Source organism: Melitaea cinxia, chromosome 1 (genome assembly GCF_905220565.1).
Source record: "Melitaea cinxia chromosome 1, ilMelCinx1.1, whole genome shotgun sequence".
NCBI lineage: Eukaryota > Metazoa > Arthropoda > Insecta > Lepidoptera > Nymphalidae > Melitaea > Melitaea cinxia.
The window spans coordinates 1,622,022-1,643,633 of record NC_059394.1 but is presented as its reverse complement, the minus strand read 5'-3'; the positions used below and the strand labels follow the sequence as shown (position 1 = coordinate 1,643,633).

At 32.3% G+C, this 21,612-nt stretch overlaps 1 protein-coding gene and 2 long non-coding RNA genes across 3 annotated transcripts in view; 2 read left to right on the top strand and 1 right to left on the bottom strand.

Moving 5' to 3' along the window:
• LOC123654960 (uncharacterized MFS-type transporter C09D4.1) overlaps positions 1-7,198 on the top strand; it is a 65,651-nt gene extending 58,453 nt beyond the window's left edge. Inside the window, exons 3-7 of the mRNA XM_045590817.1 lie at positions 2,981-3,122; positions 3,747-3,946; positions 4,879-5,093; positions 5,877-5,982; positions 6,998-7,198. Coding sequence (XP_045446773.1) covers positions 2,981-3,122; positions 3,747-3,946; positions 4,879-5,093; positions 5,877-5,982; positions 6,998-7,159 — 825 coding nt within the window. The 3' untranslated portion in view covers positions 7,160-7,198. The remainder of the gene's footprint in view (positions 1-2,980; positions 3,123-3,746; positions 3,947-4,878; positions 5,094-5,876; positions 5,983-6,997) is intronic.
• On the bottom strand, positions 671-10,225 carry LOC123654969. Its single transcript, XR_006743294.1, has 3 exons — positions 10,213-10,225; positions 8,197-8,202; positions 671-747 (listed from the first exon to the last, which is right to left on the bottom strand). It is a non-coding gene; the product is annotated as an uncharacterized LOC123654969 (long non-coding RNA).
• Positions 10,226-13,097: 2,872 nt separating this feature from the next.
• Positions 13,098-14,446, top strand: LOC123654974. Its single transcript, XR_006743296.1, has 3 exons — positions 13,098-13,157; positions 13,698-13,781; positions 14,408-14,446. It is a non-coding gene; the product is annotated as an uncharacterized LOC123654974 (long non-coding RNA).
• The last annotated feature ends 7,166 nt before the right edge of the window (positions 14,447-21,612 follow it).

Genomic DNA, 21,612 nt, shown 5'->3' with positions numbered 1-21,612 from the left:
CTTCAAAAATAAAAGAACGAGTTCCCGCTTCTCTCTAATTAACTTTGACAAAGTTGACAATTTAATACGAGTTTATGTAAATTACAGTCTTTTTTTTTTAAATTCAGAACAAACATAATTTTCTACTTTTCCAGCTTACGTACTTTTAAGCTACTTATTCAGTCGCAAAAGTTCCGACTTCCAGATCAAAACGATTTTCAATTGAACTTTATCAAATGTTAGCAAACATAATGTGACCTCTATAGATTTGCCGTTGGGTCATCACAGAATGACTATTGCATATTCCATTTCAATTGACATCTTATTTCTATTATAGATACGAAAATAATATATAGCCTATGACACTAAACAATAACATAACCTTCTAAAGTTTAAAGAATATGCAAAGTCGGTACAGTATATCCAGAGACTAGCCCCTACAAACATGCATAGAAACTTTAATACTTCGTTATAATATTACTGTAGATTGAATAAGTAAAGTCGATAACAAACGTGACAAGTTTAATTTGCCTTACATATTTATTTATTTATTCTTTATTTTACACCACATAGATTAGTTTAATACAGAATTGTAAAGTAAAACGTATAATGCACAACGAGGCGGCCTTATCGCTCGGTAGCAATTTTGTCCAGGCAACCTTAGGGTTAGGATTGAAAGAAAGAAAAGAAATAAGTAGGTGGTGTATAATAAACGTATATCAAACAGAATAAGATACAAATACTACAAATAAATTATATACAATAATCCTATACCTAGGTATAAATATAGATGTACATAACAATAATACATATATGCTAATAGTGATAATAGTTTTGTTAATCTTTCGCTGTAATCACGCTACTATCTGCGGTAATCTCATGACGGGCACAGATGTTTCAAATGATCGCTGCCTTACAATGTAATTGCTTCAGGGTTATGTAAATATGATAAATATACATATATTTCTGATACATAAGCTTTGTTTGCTTAAGATTCGTTCTATATGATTAAAAAAAAAAACTAAATTCTAAATATACTATTTATATATCTGGTACATTGATGAAGAAGAGAAGGTGCATGTAGTTTTTTATTATTATTAAATTGATAGATGAGTTGTAAAATAGAATATGAAGACAAAATGGTGAAAAAATCGAATTATTTAAAAAATATATTTGCTTATTTTTTTCCTGAATTAGGTACCTATAAATTTGTTTAATCATTAATCTGCAACGCTAATTTTCAGAACATTTTTAACGCACTTCCAAAAATGAGGTTCTCAGTTCAATTGTTTTGTTTTTTTTTGATACCTCAGAACTTTGGACTGGATGGACCAATTTCGATGATTTTTATTTTAATCAAAAGGTGATGCGTGTCACGTGGTCTCGCTTAAATTTAACTGAAAGTTGACTATCATTTTTCGAGTTATATCTAATAATGCGTTTTTATTTGACTATTTTGTCGTCCACCTACGTTGTATTTTAACGTACCTATAACTTTTCACTGGCTGTGCCGATTTTGACGATTTCTGTTTTAATCGTAAGCTAATGCTTGTCATGTGGCTCTATTTAAAATTTATCGAGATCTTATGACTAATTTTTGAGTAATCGTTGATAAAGCGTATTTACTTGACTATTTTTTCGTATACCTGTACGTTGTATTACTTGTCGATATTACTAAAGTCGGTGTTTTTTTTTTCATTTGCGATCAAAAACAATTATGTTTGCGATAAAACACAATTGTTTAATATATTAAAGTAGTGAAGGTTTTTCTTACCTATTTGTAAAATATATTTTTTTCCGGAAATACAAAATAATATTTCTTTTAGTTGGTTAAGGCTGTATAAAGCCTGATAAAGATTATTATATGGCCTTTACGTGACGATTACGGTATTGTCGTTATAAGGATGTTGTTTCTTTATTTGCAGGTGTTAAATTCATAAGTTATCAACATAGAATTTATAGAGTTATGTTTACCTTAAGAAGTTTATTTCTCGAGGAACATTTTAATCTATAAAGCTGACTGATATATCTAATTTTTCACGTGTTTGATACTGCTTATGACATTTAAATGTATGTAATATGAAAAAAAATGATACTAGATTTTTTTTTTTTTTTTTTTTTTATATCATTAGGTCGGCAAACAAGCGTATGGCTCACCTGATGGTAAGAGATTACCGTAGCTTATAGACGCCTGCAACACCAGAAGCATCGCAAGCGCGTTGCCGACCCAATCCCCAATCCCCTCCAGGAGCACTGGTCACATTACTTACCAACAGGAACACAATACTGCTTGAAAATAGTATTATTTTGCTGTGATCTTCTGTAAGGTCGAGGTACTACCCCAGTCGGGCTGCTGCATAATTTGAGCAGGAAATTCCTTCTTTGCCCTACCTCAGTTAAGATCTAGACAGCGTATATACATATATGAAGACTGAAAACTTTTATAGATTTTTTTTCTTTAGCATACTATATACCTAACCTTGTGGCATACCAAAAAGAAAAATCTCACCACGCTCGTCCTAATCATACTGCGTCAACTTAGTAATTGAAGAAAAGATTGTTCGATATCTATGCTCATCTAGATATCTGCTTCAAATCTATTAATGAATTGAACTCATATTCCGTGCTAAGTGTGCCGATGAGACTGTACATCTTTTTTTTGTTTATTTATATCACGACATAATATATTCTGTCCGTTTGTTCTTACGTCACCTGCTTACCTTAATAAATACCACAGCGCATGTATTTTTTACAGAGTATATTAATTGATATGCAGTATTAAAAATGAATAAGTATAATTATAATTTACAAAGATTTCCTATACAAGAAACAGATATTTGTAATGTTTTTAAATAATTCCCAAAAAGTGTAATCGATTAAATATTGCAAAAAAATAAGTTTTCGTAGAAAAACACGTTTAAAATAACAACATTTATAACTTTAGTTTCTGTTAAGGTTTTGGTCTATTTAAGTAACTCAGTTATATATTATATGGTTTCAGCTCGGCGTGGCCCTTGGTTTTCTCCTGCCCCCAATGATAGTACGAGCTCAGGGCACCATCGAAGAGATCGGCGCTGATCTACAGTTAATGTTTTACCTCGTCGCTGGTATTACTAGCGTGCTCTTCGTGTTTATCCTACTCTGTGAGTATCAAGCTTTAACACCATGACGAAGCTAAGAAATGTTTTGGAGAATAGCCTTGAAGAATTGAATTCCAGGTGTAGCTATGTGCATTACATGTACTTGAAATAATAACGAGTTTGTTAGTAGTGTTGTCTGCCCAGCGTGGTGACTATGGGCAACACACATTAGTTCGTGCCATTTTTGGCGCGAACTTATGGAGGCCTATGTCCAGCAGTGGACTGCAATAGGCTGTAGTGATGATGATGATGAGTGATTGTTACATTGTTTTAATAAACTACATATAAGTCATCTTTGTATGCAAGGTAAGCATTATTACAGTAAAACTTCTTACGCGGACTTGAGGAGTAAGCTAGTGCATGTATGACGTGAGCGTTACGAAAAGTATAATCAGGCGAAGCGAACGGAAGTTGGGAGGGAGATACAAGTTAGTGAGAATAGAAAGAGAGAGAGAGTTACGTTTCGTAAGTTATACTTCAGGCGTGTGGTCTAAAGCACACTTATTTTTTTTCTTAAGCTCAATTACAAATTGCAGTAAATAAAGACACATTTTGTTTGTGAAACTTATTAAATCCTCTTAATACCCCTTCAAACAAACATTTAAACGACTACTTTTTACTCAACAGTCTTCAAGGCAGCACCTAAATCCCCACCATCTGCGGCCGCCGACTTCGGTTCCAGTCTAGACTCGAACTTCCTGCAGTCCATAAAGAAGCTACTCACCAACCGCAACTATATTCTACTTCTGATCTCCTACGGTATCAACGTCGGTGTCTTCTACGCGATCTCCACGCTCCTAAATGAACTCGTGCTCACTTACTATCCGGTAATAACTTGTTTTATCTCGTAATTAGCTGTGCGTCGCAGTTTTACGCACGTCAAAAACATTATTCCGCGTTTAAACTTAAAAACATTTGAATAATATATCGTAGAACCAGTCCTAAATGTGTTATAGGTAAAAAAAACAATGACTTTCCAGATATATACAAGTAAAAAATACACAAAAGCTTAATTTCAGAACGTCAACACCTCGAATCGTCCATTATATTGTAATTGTAATGTCACGATATTACCAAAAAAAAAGGAAAAAAAAAACATTACTACTATTCTAATACTACAGTGGAAAATTTGTGAGTTTGTAAATTTGTTGGGACTAATCTCTGAAACTACTGTACTGATTTTGAAAAATCTATAACCAATAGAAAGCTACATTATTCCTGAGTGCGTGATTTTTTTTAAATACCGTAGTAATTTATTTTTATTTCAAACGTTTTCAGTCCAGAAAAAATATATTAGTAAAACAAGTCGCTAGAAAAAGCAACCGCTTTGTCCACTTAATAAATCAAGTAGTATGGTACGGACTCATAATGTAAGAGATACAGGATGTTCAACATCAATGTGAGTTATAGCAGTCGATATAATCGGCATATACTCGCATAGTAAAAAAGCTTAATGCCCAACTAAATGGACATGGCTCTTTTTACTCTTTGAGTGAGGAAATGTTTTAGCCTTCGTTTTAGCTATTTTATATATGACGTATAAAATTCCAATTTATTTATGGTATATTTATATTTGCAATTGCGTATCTTAAAGTTTTAATTTATAAATTGAGGTAAAATGCCTATTTTTTTTAAAGGCTATTAGTAACTTATGTGCAAGATAAAATTTATCAACCACCAATGAAATAGACCCAAAGTGTTAAATTAGCCTTTAAATTTTTAGATTTATTAATAATTTTAGGAACGATTTAAATTTCAGGGTGCAAACGAAGATGCGGGGCGAATAGGTCTAGTGATCGTAGTGGCCGGTATGGTCGGGTCGGTGGTGTGCGGTTTGATCCTGGACAAAACGCACAGATTTAAAGAGACCACGCTGGCGGTATATGCCGCTACGGTGATTGGAATGGTCATTTTTACCTTCACCTTGGACTGTGGATATATTGGCGTTGTTTACTTCAGCAGTATCGTACTTGGGTAAGACATTAAAGTTTTTCTAATAAAAACTTTTTACATGTATAATTGTATATCTGTCTGTAATCATATTTGTCTTGTTTCTTGCTCTCTTTGCTCTGTTTCTGATTTCGCACATGTAAACAATATCTTCCACCCAACATTAGGGGAAAAGAAATAGTACAATGATTGTATATTCTGCTAAAATTTTACCATAAAATAAATATGCCATTCCATATTATACAGTGTTACGAACACACAAAGAAACTAGCGCCATCTAGCGGCAACCATTGAAACCACACAAAGACAGCGATAGCATGAAACTTTCTACTCAATACTAGATGGCGTTAGAGGAACTACTGTGGAACTATATAGAAGTATAGTCTCGAAAACCGGGTACATGCGCGAACTTTCCAGAATGGTCTGGGCCTCGTGTCGGCCGATATAAATAGCCGCAGGTAGGCGAGCGAGTTCAGTTCTGTTTGAGCGATCTTCGAGGCGACTTCAAGAGTGAAAACTAGTGATCAAGAGTGGTACCAGCGAAACCTACGACATTGGCTGCGACTTAGGACATTGTTAGTGCTTAGTGTTTGAACCTAGTGCTTTGTGTTGGACCTAGTGCTAGTGAATAAAGTCTTGAAAAGAGTCAGCAGGTTTTTCTCTCCAAATCCTTCGAACCCTAACACGTAACAACAGTATACTGCATTACGATTGTGTAATTTTGGGTTATGAAGGTAGTTAAGTGCCTTGGAATGACAGTTTGAAATGCTTAAAAACTTGACTTCAATAATACTATTGTACTTACAGATTCTTCATGGCCGGCTATTTACCCGTCGGGTTCGAGTTTGCTTCAGAAGTCACTTATCCCGAACCAGAAGGGACCACTTCTGGCATTCTTAACGCTTGCGTTCAGGTAAACATTGTTACACTGTTTTGTATTCAATAAAACATACTTTGTCCTATAAGAGCTTGTAAATCTACCGCAGTTTGGCAAAGGCTTTTAATGTGAAGGATCAGAACTACTTCTGCCATATTGTTTCATAACCGTTTAGCGAACTTCATTTAAAATTTGTCGCGCGATATGAAGATTTCTAGACAACTTTATTATTTCAAAACCGAAATCCGATCCGATCCGATCGAAAGAAACTACAACCGCTAAGACAATAAGTAAATTTTAATGAACTAAAAATCATTTTGGTCCCCACTTGACACTTCGGCAGATCAAAATACAATCAAATAAGCTTATAGTCCAGTGCAGATAGCTTTTGAAACCAAAATAAATTATAGTAGGATGAAACCGAAACGAAATGAAAGGAATATAAATTACGGGTGATCTGAGGTCGGGAAGTGGTAGGGAGGAGGGTTTAATGGTAAAAACGGTTTATCTCGATTTTCGGCTAAACTAAGTCCCATGGAAAAAAAGCTTGATGGCAAAATTGTAAGTAGTAAAATTCCTTTTCCAATGGGTTTTATCCTACTATAATTTTTTTCACTTTTTACCATTTTCAAAGGCTAAAAGCAGTGGTCTATTAACAATCCACATTTTTACAAATCAACTTAATATTCGTATTATTTATTTTACTATAACCTTAATATTACCATATAATAATAAATAAATAATAAATATTTACACAATACACACACGGTCGTCTGTTCCTAAAGTAAGCAACTTAATGCTTGTGTTATAGGTAACAGCCGACTGGTATATAGCTACATATTTTTTTTTTTTTCGATAAACATACTTATAAATAATACATTATATAAATATATAAATATATAAATAAATATTTATATTACACCCAGACTCGGGGTGGGAATCGAACCCACAACCCTCGGAGCAGAAAGCAGGGTCACTCTACAAACTGCGCCAACGGGCTAGTCGGTTAACTAGCTATTTAATGATTGAGTACAATACAATCTCCTTTCAGGTCTTCGGCATAATCCTAACACTGCTATTTGAATGGATGCTAGGCGCTGTAGGTGACCGGTGGGCTAACCTAGCCATGTGCGCCCTACTGGCTCTTGGTACAGTAGTCACTGCTGCCATACGTTCCGACCTTCGACGGCAAGCTGCTCAAAACAAGGAATAAACAAGCTTAAAATAACAAAGAAAACTAAAATTGGTTATTTACCAAAATTCAAGTGGCCAATATTTGATACATCATTTGAACCAACTTGTCATCTCAGAACAACGGTTAATCTTCAAACAATATTGTAAGGTCTATTTTTATCTTTGATGTAAAGGTCAGTAGGTCTGGCCTAAGCTCTTCTGAATTATGTTTATTTATTTATTTATTTGTGAACATTAATATATATTACATTCATAAACTTTATAATTTGTACATACTGAGAATAGAAGAGTCGTGACTTTGTAACGCACAATAATTTGTTTTCACGTCTTGCCCCCTTGTAGTTTTTTCAACATCATTAGTTTATAATCTGTCCAATGATACAGTAAAATTATAAACTACCCATTTTGAAGATGTTAATAAGTAGCTAATTCATTTTTAATATATTTTATTTAAACTATAAATAACATTTTTTAATCCATTACAAGAAATTTCAAAACTTATAGTTTACAGTTTACGCAAAATTTAGGAAAAGTGATCTCAAAACTATACATAATATAATTAACTACATAATAAAATTGTTATAATACCTAATTCATTCATAAATTACATACATAATGAAATATTTATCTGAAAAAATTTTTTTTTTTCATTTTGTTCATGTCATTACCATAAACAATTTATAATTTTAATCCGTAAAATTGTATTTTTAGTAAAAAGTTAATATTACAGCAAAACTATTTTGATTTAATAATAACTTTTTAATTATTATTAACGACATTATTAAGACGAAGAAAAGAATATTTATCATGTTTATATTTAATGAATCGGAGTTCTACATATTTTGGTCCAATTGGAAGTACCATAAATTCAGGCATGGGAGAGGGCTCTCAAATAAATATTCCGGATTCCGTCTTAATAATTCTGATTACCTATTTATTAATAATCGCCTAAATGTTGCGCGTTGAATAGCTTTGCTTTAGCTTAATCATAATAAAAAAATGTGTACAACTTTATAAAGACAATGAATTTAACATAAATGTCTAATCGTATATAACTATTTACTATTAGATAGTAGATGTTTTGTAGAAATTTTACCAAATAAAGGCCTAGAATGTATAGTAACGAAAAATCTTTTCGACATTTTAGATTCGAAAGATATTTACGATAAAGTAAAATGTGACAATAATTGTGTGACTTTGAAATTATTAGAAACCATTTTATTGGGAACCATTTACCTTCAACGGTTTTAGAATTTAGAATTGTGTGATAGAATATTTGTATGGAGATTGCAATAGTATAAGATTGATTAGAATTTAAAAAAAAAAACAAGCATATTGATATTGTAATCGATTTTAATTAATATTTGAAATTGATATTTTATAGTGTTTCAAATTTGAACAGCACGATGTTTGTTTGACATTTGCAGGCTTGTAGCTTTTTAGCTTAGTCTATTACTCGGAAAATTTTAAAATGATTAATGTAGCCATCTGTCTAATATATGAAAACATAGTGCCTGAAAAAAAATATTATGAGTAGACTCGAACTATGTTTAACAAAAACCCAGATCACATATTATGAGTAACATGTTTCGGACTGCTTAATAATGATTTTGATATCATTCCTAATTTTCAATTTACTAATTTTGTATGGCAATTAAATCGATATAAATGAAATACGTTATCTGATACTTACCTAAATAGTTAAAGATTTTAGAAATTAATTTATGTATCAAATTTACAATAGAATTTCATATTAAACTCGTGTGAGTAGTCTGTAGAAACTATAGGAAAAATCATAGCTTTAAAAGGTTAAAATTAACCTTTTTTTTACATTCCACAACATCTACGGGCTCTAAGTTGCCCATGCCTTTTGTACTACCTACTTAAAATATTGGTTTTAATATTGGCGTCCGTTTTTTTTTCAACAATTTTACTTCAGATCAGCGGTTCTAAGAGTGTCTAGAATTATTAGGATGGTCTGACAATGACAGCCTTTTGCATTATAAATACATATATTAATAAAATTAACCTTTAGGTCCAAATAAATTTGTATTAGAAATAAATGGACTTTATTTTAACTCATTAACTAAACTTCAATTATTGAATTTTTCGGAAGGTCAGTTTTGTATAGAGAAAAATAATGGTTTTGATATACCGAATGGCTCTTTATGTTTTTAGTTATAAGTATTTAAATATGTTTACATTTACTAAGGCTTATGTATAATGAAATGCTTTTTACATTTACGACAATATATAAAAGTGATGCTATTAAATGTTGGTAAAACCACAATGAAAAATGTAGTTTTTAGGTATTTATTACATTAAAATTATAATAAACACTGCTACTATATATGTTTATCATTGTTTTTTTACTTGGTCACATTTTACATTTTTAAAAAGAAAGGCTTGTGATTTAATTCAGACAGCTGTGAGTTTTATCCAGTATTATTATAATAAATTGATGTTGATTTATGTTTAGATGGTAAGTTCTTTTTGTACACATACAATATGGCGCTACGGTTAAATATTTGTGGCGTGTTTAAATATTCGTGTGTATTTTAAAGTGTTTCGTTCCTTTTGAAATATGTAATTGTAATTTAGATGTTAACTTGACGAATTTTTACGTAGTGTAATCTTGTTTGTGATTTTTTTGTATATCAAAAGTGTATCGCAAATATATATTCCACAAGCTAGAGTAACAAGCTGAAGATTTTGGTTTGAATTCCATAGTAGAATCAAGAATGTTACACAGGTTAAAAATAAATACCTTCTTAAAATTAATATCAAGAGTTTTCTAAACACTAACTTTTATATATCAAATGTCAAAATGGTCAAATTAGCTGTTATAATACACAGTGACCATTAGTTGGCCAGACAGGAGCACGACAATATTTTATCGCTTCTAATCCTCGAAATACAAGTGTTCTAATATCGGGAACAAAAAAAAAATCAATAATTACTTTATTTAAGTAGTCTTCAAAATTACTTTTGAATTATCATTTAACAAATTAAAATCAAAGTGTTTGTGCTTTGGGAAAACCGTAAAATTATATATCGAATCAAACGAAATACATATTTTTATAATATCACTGTGTAACTTTATTCTGCAGTTTAATATTTCTCTAATTTTATTTTGTTTTGCATATAAATAAAATGCTTATGAATAGTGTATTTAATTGCCTTATATTAAAATGGATGACCATTTAAAGACAATAAATTGTTATCGTAAATTAGTATATAGCAAGATTAATTTATATTTATATTTCAATATTTATGTACTGGTATTACCATTGTAAGGGTACCAAAATTGTAACTTAAACTTTCTGAAAAAGAGACGAATATACATACTCGTAGAAGTCATAAAAATTTACAATTATATTCCTACAGTAAATATCAATGTCTATTTAAAATCCATAATAGTAGTAGTAGTAAGGACTCGACGTTAAATTAAATTGTTTAATAAATGTTGATGTGTACTATTTTGTTTCATTTTATATTCTACCTGCGTCTTACCGTTTACTTGTCTAATTTGCGATATCGGGATAACATTTCGAATGTCTACTAGGGATTTTTTGGAGTTCTATAAAGAATCATGGATATCCGAAATAAAAATCATCAGTAGCTGGAAAGGAATTTGATACAAGTTTCGTATTATTTTGTATAGGAAAGTAGTCTGAATAAAACGTGCGTATTTTTCTCCCATACACACCGTGTTTGCGGAGTTTTCCTTATCGATCCCCTTAATCGAACTTACTTTACGGATAATCCGAAATATTTTCATATCAATAAAATCATATCTTAACCGTTTGCGGATAGGAAATTCTCAAAACCGTCCACGAACTAAGTTTTGTAGTTTTAATTTTAGTAGCTTCCTGCGTTATATAATTAGCTGTGTGGTGACGGCATTAAAGAATACAGCCACCCTCTTTCTTCCCATGGGTGTCGTAAGAGGTGACTAAAGGATAATACAGTTCCACTACCACGTTGGAACTTAAAAAGCCTACCGATGGTGGGATAATCATCAACTACTGGCTTTGAAATACACTGGCCGAAGATGGCCAGCAGCGTCTTCGGTGCGACAAAGCCAGCCTTGCGGTCATCAACCCATCTGCCTAGCGTGGTGACTATGGGCAAAACACATGAGTTCACGCCATTTTTGGCGCGAATTTGTGGAGGCCTATGTCTAGCAGTGGACTGCGATAGGCTGAAGTGATGAGCTTCCTGCGTAGAAGAGAAGTGACTCTACTTAAAGTGCGCTTTGATGTCCTTTATAGTAAAAAAAAAAAAACGAATAGCTTTAAATTGGGTTTAATAATTAAAATTGATTGGTAGTTATTATTAAAATAAATAAAAATAATAAATAAATTTATATTTGAATACATATTTCTTTTGTCCAAATCGGAGTTCCATTTCGTGTGTAAAATTTATAACATTATTTCTAAATTTTCTGTTTTTACCTTGATGAATATTTTTAGAGTAATCTGAAGATTCGTTTTTTATAATTTTATAATAAAAATTAATAGTTATAAATTTTTATTATACATTAGAAAAAAATTATTATCAATTTATATAAATTCATTAGTTTTTGGTTGTCACACTATACCAAGTAGCACAAAGATCGCGCGGCTCGTGCGCGATGCGACCAAATTTACCTAAACTTGCAGAGCCAAAAATTGGGAAATGGCTCTTAATGTTCATTTTACTTTGCAGAATTTTCACTGCGTTGTTCTAATTCTATTATAAACATTATTTTTAAAATAAATATGACAGACATCTAGCCAGTTTATAAAATTACTATAATTCAATAGCGCCTATACTGACTTTTTAAAGTGTATATATCTCATACAATGGGTTTAGTAGGCACTGTAAAGTTGCTTGGCAATTTGTAATTATTAATAAAAAGATTGTTAATTTTTGTACCTTTGCTTATCTTGATTGATGTTGATAAAAAAATAATATCTGTGGTTGTTTCTTGACTTTGACAATAGTGTCGTTGCTATGGCGGCATATTTGTATTCAATGTTGACATTTTTTCTAACACTACTATTAAACAAATAAAAATGTTTAAAAATAATAAAACTCCATAGATTAAAGTTTACCTAGTTAACAATAAGCTCCGATAGCAAATATTAATCGCTTGCTTAAATATTCTGTAGATTGGGGAGTGGGACTTTGTTAGTTAAAATGATTAATAGCTAATCCTATGTTGTAAGTTGAGTGTTAATTTTTATTTGTTAAAGCAATGAGTAGTGATAAAGATATTATTAATGTAACATGCAAAAGTCATACAAATAGATCAGATAAAGGTACGCTTCAATTTTCAATAGTCCTTTTTGCTTGTACTTTACGCTACAGATGATTGCAGAAATTCACTGTATTAAAAATGTTTACTCAACAGATTTATATAGGGTATGTCCAACAAATTTAAGTAAACGCGAGTTAGAAGACTTATATTTTGGTTTGTTTAAAAGTAATATAAATTTGAAAAAAGCTTTAAACGCACAACAAGATGAGATAAAAGTGTTAACGACGAAAATTCAAAGATTGACCGCTCAGAAACCTATAGGTAATAGAAATAGAGAATGCTGTGCCAAGAACATGGGAATAATTAATGAACAAAAAGAAATGTAAGTTTGTTTCTTATATTAATTCTTAAAAAAAAAAAATATTACATTAAACAAAAAAAAATTATCATTAATAATAATTTGTATCATACAAGAATGTTTTATGGATTTCTAACAAAACATTGAATATGTTATAAATAAAACCTATCCACAACTTACGTACCAGATAAACTTTATCAGTGACCATAAAACTGACCCCTAATTGTATTTACTAAAAAAAAAAACAAAAATTTATTCCAGAATAGTAGACTTAAAGAAAGTCAATGAACGATGTGCAGACAGGATTCGTCTCCTTAACATAAAGCTTTGCTCAGCGAAACAGTATTTAAGACGTGGGCCACAAACTAACTTTCGCTGCTCTAAATGTTGCCTCGCTTTAAATACATCAATTAAGTATGTATAAATCATTTTTGTTAAACAATTTTTGAAGTAAAACACCTTTTTTTTTACTACTTGACTGGGGGGGGTAAGCTAGTGAATGCGTGACGATAGAAAGAGAGAAAGTTACGTTTCATATGTTACTGTAGGGGTAACTATAGAAGTTTTACTTAAGTTATGTGGTCTGAACTGCACTTTTTTCCTTTATTAGTAATATTATGAATTTTAAAGTAGAAGAAGAAGTAGAAGAAGAGAAAGAAGGCTATAAAATGCTCCTATAAAATGTTTTAGTAAATTTTTTCTCAATTTAACTAGAGGGAAACGGCAGGATACAGCTAATCTCCTTATGTAGTTTAGTATCTTAAAAGTGATTTTCATTATTTATGTAGACTTCCCTTGAAGAGAGATATTTCTACAATTACAAAATGACTACAGAAACATGCCTACATTTTTATCTATTTTTTAAAATTTATTTTCTCTGTCACTTATAAGAGGTACACTTAAATTAAAATCTATTAAATATAAAATGATTTTTTCAAATTATTTATTTTATAGAAACCCATCCATGAGTGCTCTGTTTACTAAAAGAAGTGAAGCAAATCTAAGAACGGCAGCTAACTCTTGGGAACATTTGGACAAGTTAGTAATTATACATTATGTCTCAATAAGTTATATCACGTTATTCCTTATATCACTCACTTCAGCCTATGCCAGTCCACTGCTGGACATAGGCCTCCACAAGTTTGCACCAAAAATGGCATGAACTCATGTGCTTTGCCCAGTCCCCACGTTGGGTAGACGAGTTGATGAACGCAGGGCTGGCTTATAGATTCCTTATATAGTTCCTTATGTATTTCTTTATATATAGAGAATTAAATTTGATTACCTAAACATTCTGCTTCAAGAATTTTATTTGAAACTAGACATTCTATGTTATTTTACCAATTTTGATGTATGTTAATACTGTTTTACTATTAGGAGTCATAATGAATTTTTTTATTATCTGTTTACCCCTGGTTTGTGTATCTGCCAACCCACGTTGGGGCAGCGTGATGGATTAAGCTTCCATCCTTCTACATGGGTAAAGAGGCCTATGCCCAGTAGTGGGATATTACAGGGTGAATAGTATCGTATTGTGTATATTTCTAGTGTGTTTTGTAAAAAGATATTGAAAGAAAAGAGATAATAATAAATAAAAGTTAATTTTACTGTTTACAGTATTAATATGAATAGTAAATTAACCGTCCCATTTTAAAAAATTTCAGAGTGACCATTCCAGTGAAATTAACACAAATTGTTTCAACTCAAACTGAAAAGTAAGTCGACATGAAGATGACACTCTAAAACTGTTGAGTTTCTTGCCCAGGGGCGTATCCAGGATTTGTGAACATTGGGGCAGAATCAAATAAATATATAAATTCAATAAGTACCTTCATTATAGAAAACTAAAAATTAATTTTTTTGTACCATCACTGACTACACCATTTTAATATTAGCTTGAGAACGTTTTGGTTAATCAAAAATTTAAGTTATAAATCTAAAACTTCTGTTATTAGCTTTGAGTCAGTGTGGGGCAAATGCCCAATCGGGTCCCACTGTGGGTACGCCCATGTTTTTGCTGGGTTGCTGGTTCTTCTCAGCACTTATTAATATTAATAATTACTTTTACGTTTAAATAATTTTTAATTTTGTACTGAACATATCTATTTTCTGTTTGTGACCCTTCTATATCCGTTACCTTTGCTTTTAAAAACCTTTTTAATAAATCTTTTTTTTTTAATTTGATTTGTTCTTTTTTCACAATGTGCTTACTGTTTACTATTTAGGTATAGAAGTAACTAATAATGTTTTTTTAGCGATTTGCAAGAATGTGAACAAAATAAGTGTCAGACTACAGTAGCCGAGTTAAAACAAAAGATTGTTAACTTAGAAGAGGTATGCTAAATTTTATTTATTTTTATTACTTATGTTGTATTAGGTTCCTATTTCCCCTAGCTGGGGCAGAGGGCGTCCACTGTGCATCTCTATCCTGAACGGTCCTGAGCGTCTCGCTTGATCTCACTCCAGGTCTTTCCGATGGCCTTGGCTTCGTCAGTGATTGTCCGCCGCCAGGTTTGTTTTGGACGGCCAAGCTTGCGCTTTCCTTGGGGGTTCCAGTCTAGGACTTGCCTCGGTATATGATTAGAATCCTTCCGGAGAGTGTGTCCTATCCAGCTCCATTTATGTCATTTGATCTGCTGGTCGATCGGGCTTTCATATTTCATTTTATATCTTCACTAATTTATCTCCCTCTCAACTTAACAAAAGAAGGAAACTATCTCCAACTCAACAAGAAAAGGGAACGTGGGATATTCACTTTTGGATAAAATTCCAGACAATAATTTAGGAGTTGAAACTTTTATGTTATAGTTTCAAATGCTTTCTGAATGTAGACACGGTCGTCCACTTCTACGGTAAGCACTTTATTGCTTGTGTCATAGGTGACAACTAGCTGATTTAGCCAAATATTTTTTTTGATAAATATACATGGAAAATAGTACATATATAGGTAGATAAAAACAAATATTTCACCTAGGCTCAGCTGGGAATCGAAGCCGCAATCTGCTGAGCAGAATGGCCACTCCAAACTGCGCCAACATGCTAGTCCAAAACCTCCACTATACCAATTTTATTTTAATTGTCCTCCAATACTACCCTCCCTCTATCAGTTTAATACTTTAACAACATTCAAAAAATAATCCAACAATATTTCCAATAGGAATTAACAAAAGCGCGAGATAAATATATGCAAGAAATAAATAAATTAGAAACAGAAATGAATAGATTAAGATTTGAAAATAATCGTATAAAAGCTGAAAGAACAACTGAACAGAGGCAAATTCAAGAGTACCGCATTCTTGTAGAGAAACTAAGAGTAACTGAGGAAAAGTGTGGTGAGTTCATTTACTTATTTTTCATCTGTTGCCCAAAAATAATGTACCATCATTTTTGACTGAGGTAGGCCACAGCAGGAAATACCCTGCTCAAAATATGGAGCAGCTCGACTGGGGTAGTACCTCGACCTTACAGAAGATCACAGCTAAATAATACTGCTTTCAAGCAGTGTGGTGTTCCTGTGGTGAGTAAGGTGACCAGAGCTTTTGTGGGGGGTTGGGGATTGGGTCGGTAACGCGCTTGCGATGCTTCTAGTGTTGCAGGCGTCTATAAGCTACGGTAATCGCTTACAAATGGACTTTTACGGACTACTTACTTTCAGGCAGACCATACTCTTTTTTATCACCTTCGTAATATGAACAAAAAAGAGGGTACTTTACCACACGACTGAAGTAAAACTTCGTTAGCAATAGGCCTGCACTGTGTCTATGATATACGAAACGTAACTGGTCATGAGAGTAAAAGAGAAAGAGAATGTGTGCTCGCACCTCTCTTGTTCCGTTCGCTTTGCCCGATCACATTTTTCGTAACGCTCTCGTCACACATTCACCTACTCCCCAAGTCAAGCGTGCGTAAAGAAGCTTACTTCAAAATAATTATAATCTATAATAATCTATAATAATATATATAAAAGCGAAAGGTCACTCACTCATCACGAAATCTCCGAAACTATAACATCTACAAACTTGAAATTTGGCAGGTAAGTTCCTTATAAGACGTAGGCATCCGCTAAGAACGGATTTTACGAAACTCGACCCCTAAGGGGGTAAAACGGGGGTTGGAAGTTTGTATGAAAGTCCTATGTTTTTGAAGTAAGAGACTTAAAATTTAAAATGTAAGCTCTATAGATGGTGAAAAGATGACCAAATAATGAATATTTAGAAATCAACTCCCTTTTGGGGTTAAAACGGGGGATGGTAGGTTGACACACTCATCACGAAACCTCCGAAACTATAACAGTTACAAACTTGAAATTTGGCAGGTAGGTTCCTTATGGGGCGTAAATATCCGCTAAGAAATGATTTTACGAAAATCGACTCCTAAGGGGATAAAACGGGGGTCGGAAGTTTGTATGAAAGTCTTATGTTATTGAAGTAAGAGACTTGAAATTTAAAATATATGCTCTATAGATGGTGAGGAGGTGTCCAAATAATGCATCGTAATCTATATATATAAAAGAGAAAGGTCACTGACTCACTCATCACGAGAACTCAAAAACCACTGGATGGTCTATCCATCCAGGTTGGACAAAGATAAAGTTTGGCAAGGATGTAGATTATAGTTAGCAGACGTCCGCTAAGAACGGATTTTACGATATTCCATCGCTAAGGGTGTTTAATTGGGGTTGATAGTTTGTATGAAACATATACAGCCTGAAAATAAAACCAAAAATGTGGTGTATAGAGAAGTTTAATAAAAATAACTATTAAATTATACTACATTGTGCCTTTTAAAAAGTTACTCATTTGATAAGCATTTCAAGTGACTGAAATAAAAAAATTATTTGCGTTAAACATCTTAACAATAATAAATATCTTCATAACCACGAGGACGTAATCGCGGGCAACAGTTAGATCGATTCGCTCAAAATTTACTGAACGGATTTTCATGCGGTTTCACCATTGTAGAGGGCTCCACCATTGGCAAGAGGAAGGTTTACGGAACGGCTAAGCCGATTTTGATGAAAGTTTCACTGGAAGTTTGCCGGCAAAACTTTGTGACACACTAATTTCAACGCGGGCGAAGCCGCGGGCACACATACTAGCTAGTCTTTATATATAAATATTACCATCTTTGCAGATGATTTAACAGGTCAGTTACTAATAGAGAGGGGTAAAGTCTCTGAACTAGAAATGATGCTGAAGGCAGCGGACAGGTCTAAACAAGTCGTCGAGACACTAGAGGAACAATTTAAAAACTCTGTGGTTAGCTTCACTTAAATATTACGATTCCTGCACCGAATAATAAGCTTTTATCTATTAATTTCTTTTTGATGAATACTTTAAATTTATGTTGAGAAAATAGCAAAAGCGTTTACAGGATTTTATTAGATGTAGACACGTTTTCGTTTTTTAACATGCATTTCAGCCTGGAATATCCCACTGCTGAGATTATGCCCATACAGCTATCTGTCATAGGCTGTATATCTATATATACAGCCTATGCCTCTTTCCCCATGTAGGAGAAGGATCAGAGCTTAATCCACCACGCTGCTTAAATGCGGGTTGGCGATATATTCCCTACTATGAGTAACGATCGCTATCAGGTGTACATGATAACAACCGGGACCGACGACTTAACGTGCTCTCCGAGGCACGGTGGGGAGACCCACAAGGACTGCAAAAAACACCAAGACCACGGTAAACATCCGTATGACCAATACAAATGTTTGTCACGTGCGGGGATCGATCAGTACTGTGACCGTTGCGCCAACGCGTCACCAGAATACCTCACTGTAGTTTATATGTACCGTCGGCCAAGAAAGTGGTGTACCAACCCTAAGGTTGAATGTCGCTTGCACATTCATAAGTGATAAAGATTAGTTTCGCTTGCAGATCGATCTAACAACTTCTATTGCCGTCTTTATCTGATTATTGACAACGATATTATTTATACCAAATAGAGTTAAATTGTCATGTATAATAATGACGAGTTAGTTATGATCAGTTAGGTTTACGTCATTATTATATGTCTCTTTCAGTAATATCTTTCAATAACGAACCTTGTTGTAATTTTCGATGACGAAACTAAATCAAAAGTGGTTCACCACTTTCTTGGCCGACGGTACTAAATAATCAGTTATACTTGATTATTATTATTTTAGTTGGCAGTATCTAAACATACTGAGAGATTTTTACTGGAGGGTAGTTCGAACAAAATAACTTCGGATGATTCTGGTTACACGGAAGCTAACAAGAGTCAAGAGTATGACAGGAAGGTATTTTATTACAGTTTTATTTATACTACTATCTGACTGGACATACTTCGTTCTGTCAGTTAAAGTTAATAGTAAAAATTATTTTTCTTTCTTTTTTTCCGTGGGCCTTAAGGAACATACAAAAAAAAATAGCCAATTTGGTCGAGCCATTCTCGAGTTATTCGCTTAGCAACATTCATTTTTATATTCATATAATATTTTAATTACGCCATATAATTTTGTAAAAATTGTCAATGGAATTATGCATTAAGAAAGAAAACTACAAAATGATAAATGTGGCAATGTACTGTTATTCCGAACTGTCAATCAGTCAGTCAATCTGTCAGCCAGTTCAGCATATTGCAGTCCATTGCTGGACATAGGCCTCCCTAAGTTTGCGCCATACATCCGAATTGAATTATAGAAAATCTGCATATAAATACCATATTTTATTTCTATCGATGACACAACAAACACAATTATTTTAAACAACGATTATACACAATAATCTAATGATAAATTCACAAGAAGACACAAACACACACAGCGTAACATCTAGATGACAAAGAATGTATAACAAAACATTAAATTTACAGGACGGAAGTCTAGATCAAAAAATCTTAGATCAAATCTTAAGCCTAAAAGTCGAGTTCGACAGCTTGAAATTATCATTAGTAAGTATTAAAATTAAATTAATTATTAATTAAGTATTAAACTTGATAAAGTTTACATCTTTGTTCAGTTGTGTAATACATTGTTCAATAAAATAATTTCAGAAAAATGACCGAAATGACGCTATTAAGGAAAAGACACTAAGTTTTGAAGGCACTCCACAACAAAACAAATTCAATGTTACAGCTAGTATTAATTCAACTAATACGAACTTATCTAATATTAATGGAATCGCACATTTCAATCCGTAAGTACAACAGAAAATAATAATTAACTATCAAATAAATCTGCATTGATTGATAGATATAAAATAAATATTAAATAATGATAATTATGCAATTTGTTCACTTAAAGCCTAATGAATATACAATGTAACTTATATATAATAGTAATTTTGTATGTTACTTTTATGTTTAGCAATCTTCCTACCGTGTCTCAAGAACAAAATCCTATATCTCAAGATGACAGTAATAATATAAATGACACTGAAATTGATGAAACAATACGTTCAACGTCTTTAAATGTTTCTAAAATACCAAGATTTTATAAAAATCTTTCAACCGATACCAAAAATACTAAACTTGAAAATAAACTAGATGATAGTATAAATGGTAAAATCAATATTAACTATAGTTTGAAAACAGAGACACGAGAAGAAAAACTAAGCAATAATATAGAAAATATTGAAGGTGAGAATGAACATACAGACAAAGAAAAATCCAGTCCTAAAAGTACCTCAAAGATACTAAATTCAGTTTTGTCTAAAGCTAATAAAGGAAATGGTCCTGCCAGTAACAATGATCTATCTCAAGACGTTAATACTAGAGTAAATATTGATTCTACAGATATAAATACAAATGTTTATAAAGCAAATATAACAGATAATATAAAAGTCAATGAAAATGAAAAGGCCGACATTATACTATATGATGATAGACTCGAAACTCCAAATGTAACTGAATTTACAGTTAATACAAATGATAATTCAAAAGTCGCTACAAATGCTTATAAAGAAGAGAAAAGTAAGTTAAAGAAAATTCAAGAACTAAGAGATAAAGAACAGAATAGGACAGAGGTTAAAAAAAGAATGTCGTATGTTATAGAGACGAAAGGAAATAAACATAAATTGAATAAAGTTGCCAGTGAGGATAATATAGGTAATTATTTATTTTTACATGTTGATAATATATATTTCAACAGTTTATGCTAGATTTCTGACATGATTGTTCAGGATATTATAAAGATTGGTCAAGAGACTTAAAATATTTGAAGGTACAAAGGTAATTTTTAAAAGCCGTACGAAATTTTGATTGACCAAAATGTTTTCATATGTTCTGCTGAGTATAATATAATACCGTTTCAATGAAGTGCGATATAATATTAATTTCTTAGAAATCATTTTCAGTTTGTCCCTACTTAAATAAACACCTATACAAACCTATAACAAAGGAGTTTCTTTTTAACCGACTTCCAAAAAAGGAGGAGGTTCTCAATTATGTATAGGTATATATATATTTGCATGTTAGCTCAGAACTTTTTACTGGTTGGAGCGATTTCGATGATTATTTTTTTATTCGGAAGATGGTACGTGTCATTTGGTTCTGTTTCAATTTGATCGAGATCTGATGACTACTTTTTGAGTAATCTTTGATAACGCGTATTTACTTGACTATTTTTTCGTATACCTACGTTGTGTTCTTTGTCGATGTAATTGAAGTCGGTTTATTCGTTATGAAATTTTAACATCGGTGGAATTGTGGAAAAGTGATCTTGAATAGTTTTCAAAATATATCTTTATTTCGCAGGGTCACAAACTTATTCAATACCTAATGAGAAACCCTTAGCAGCGTCAAGTCCATACAACCAAGGGACATACAACGTTCACACAAGACATACATCAAGAAATACATCCCCAGACAACACGGAATGTGAAATATCATCCCTTAC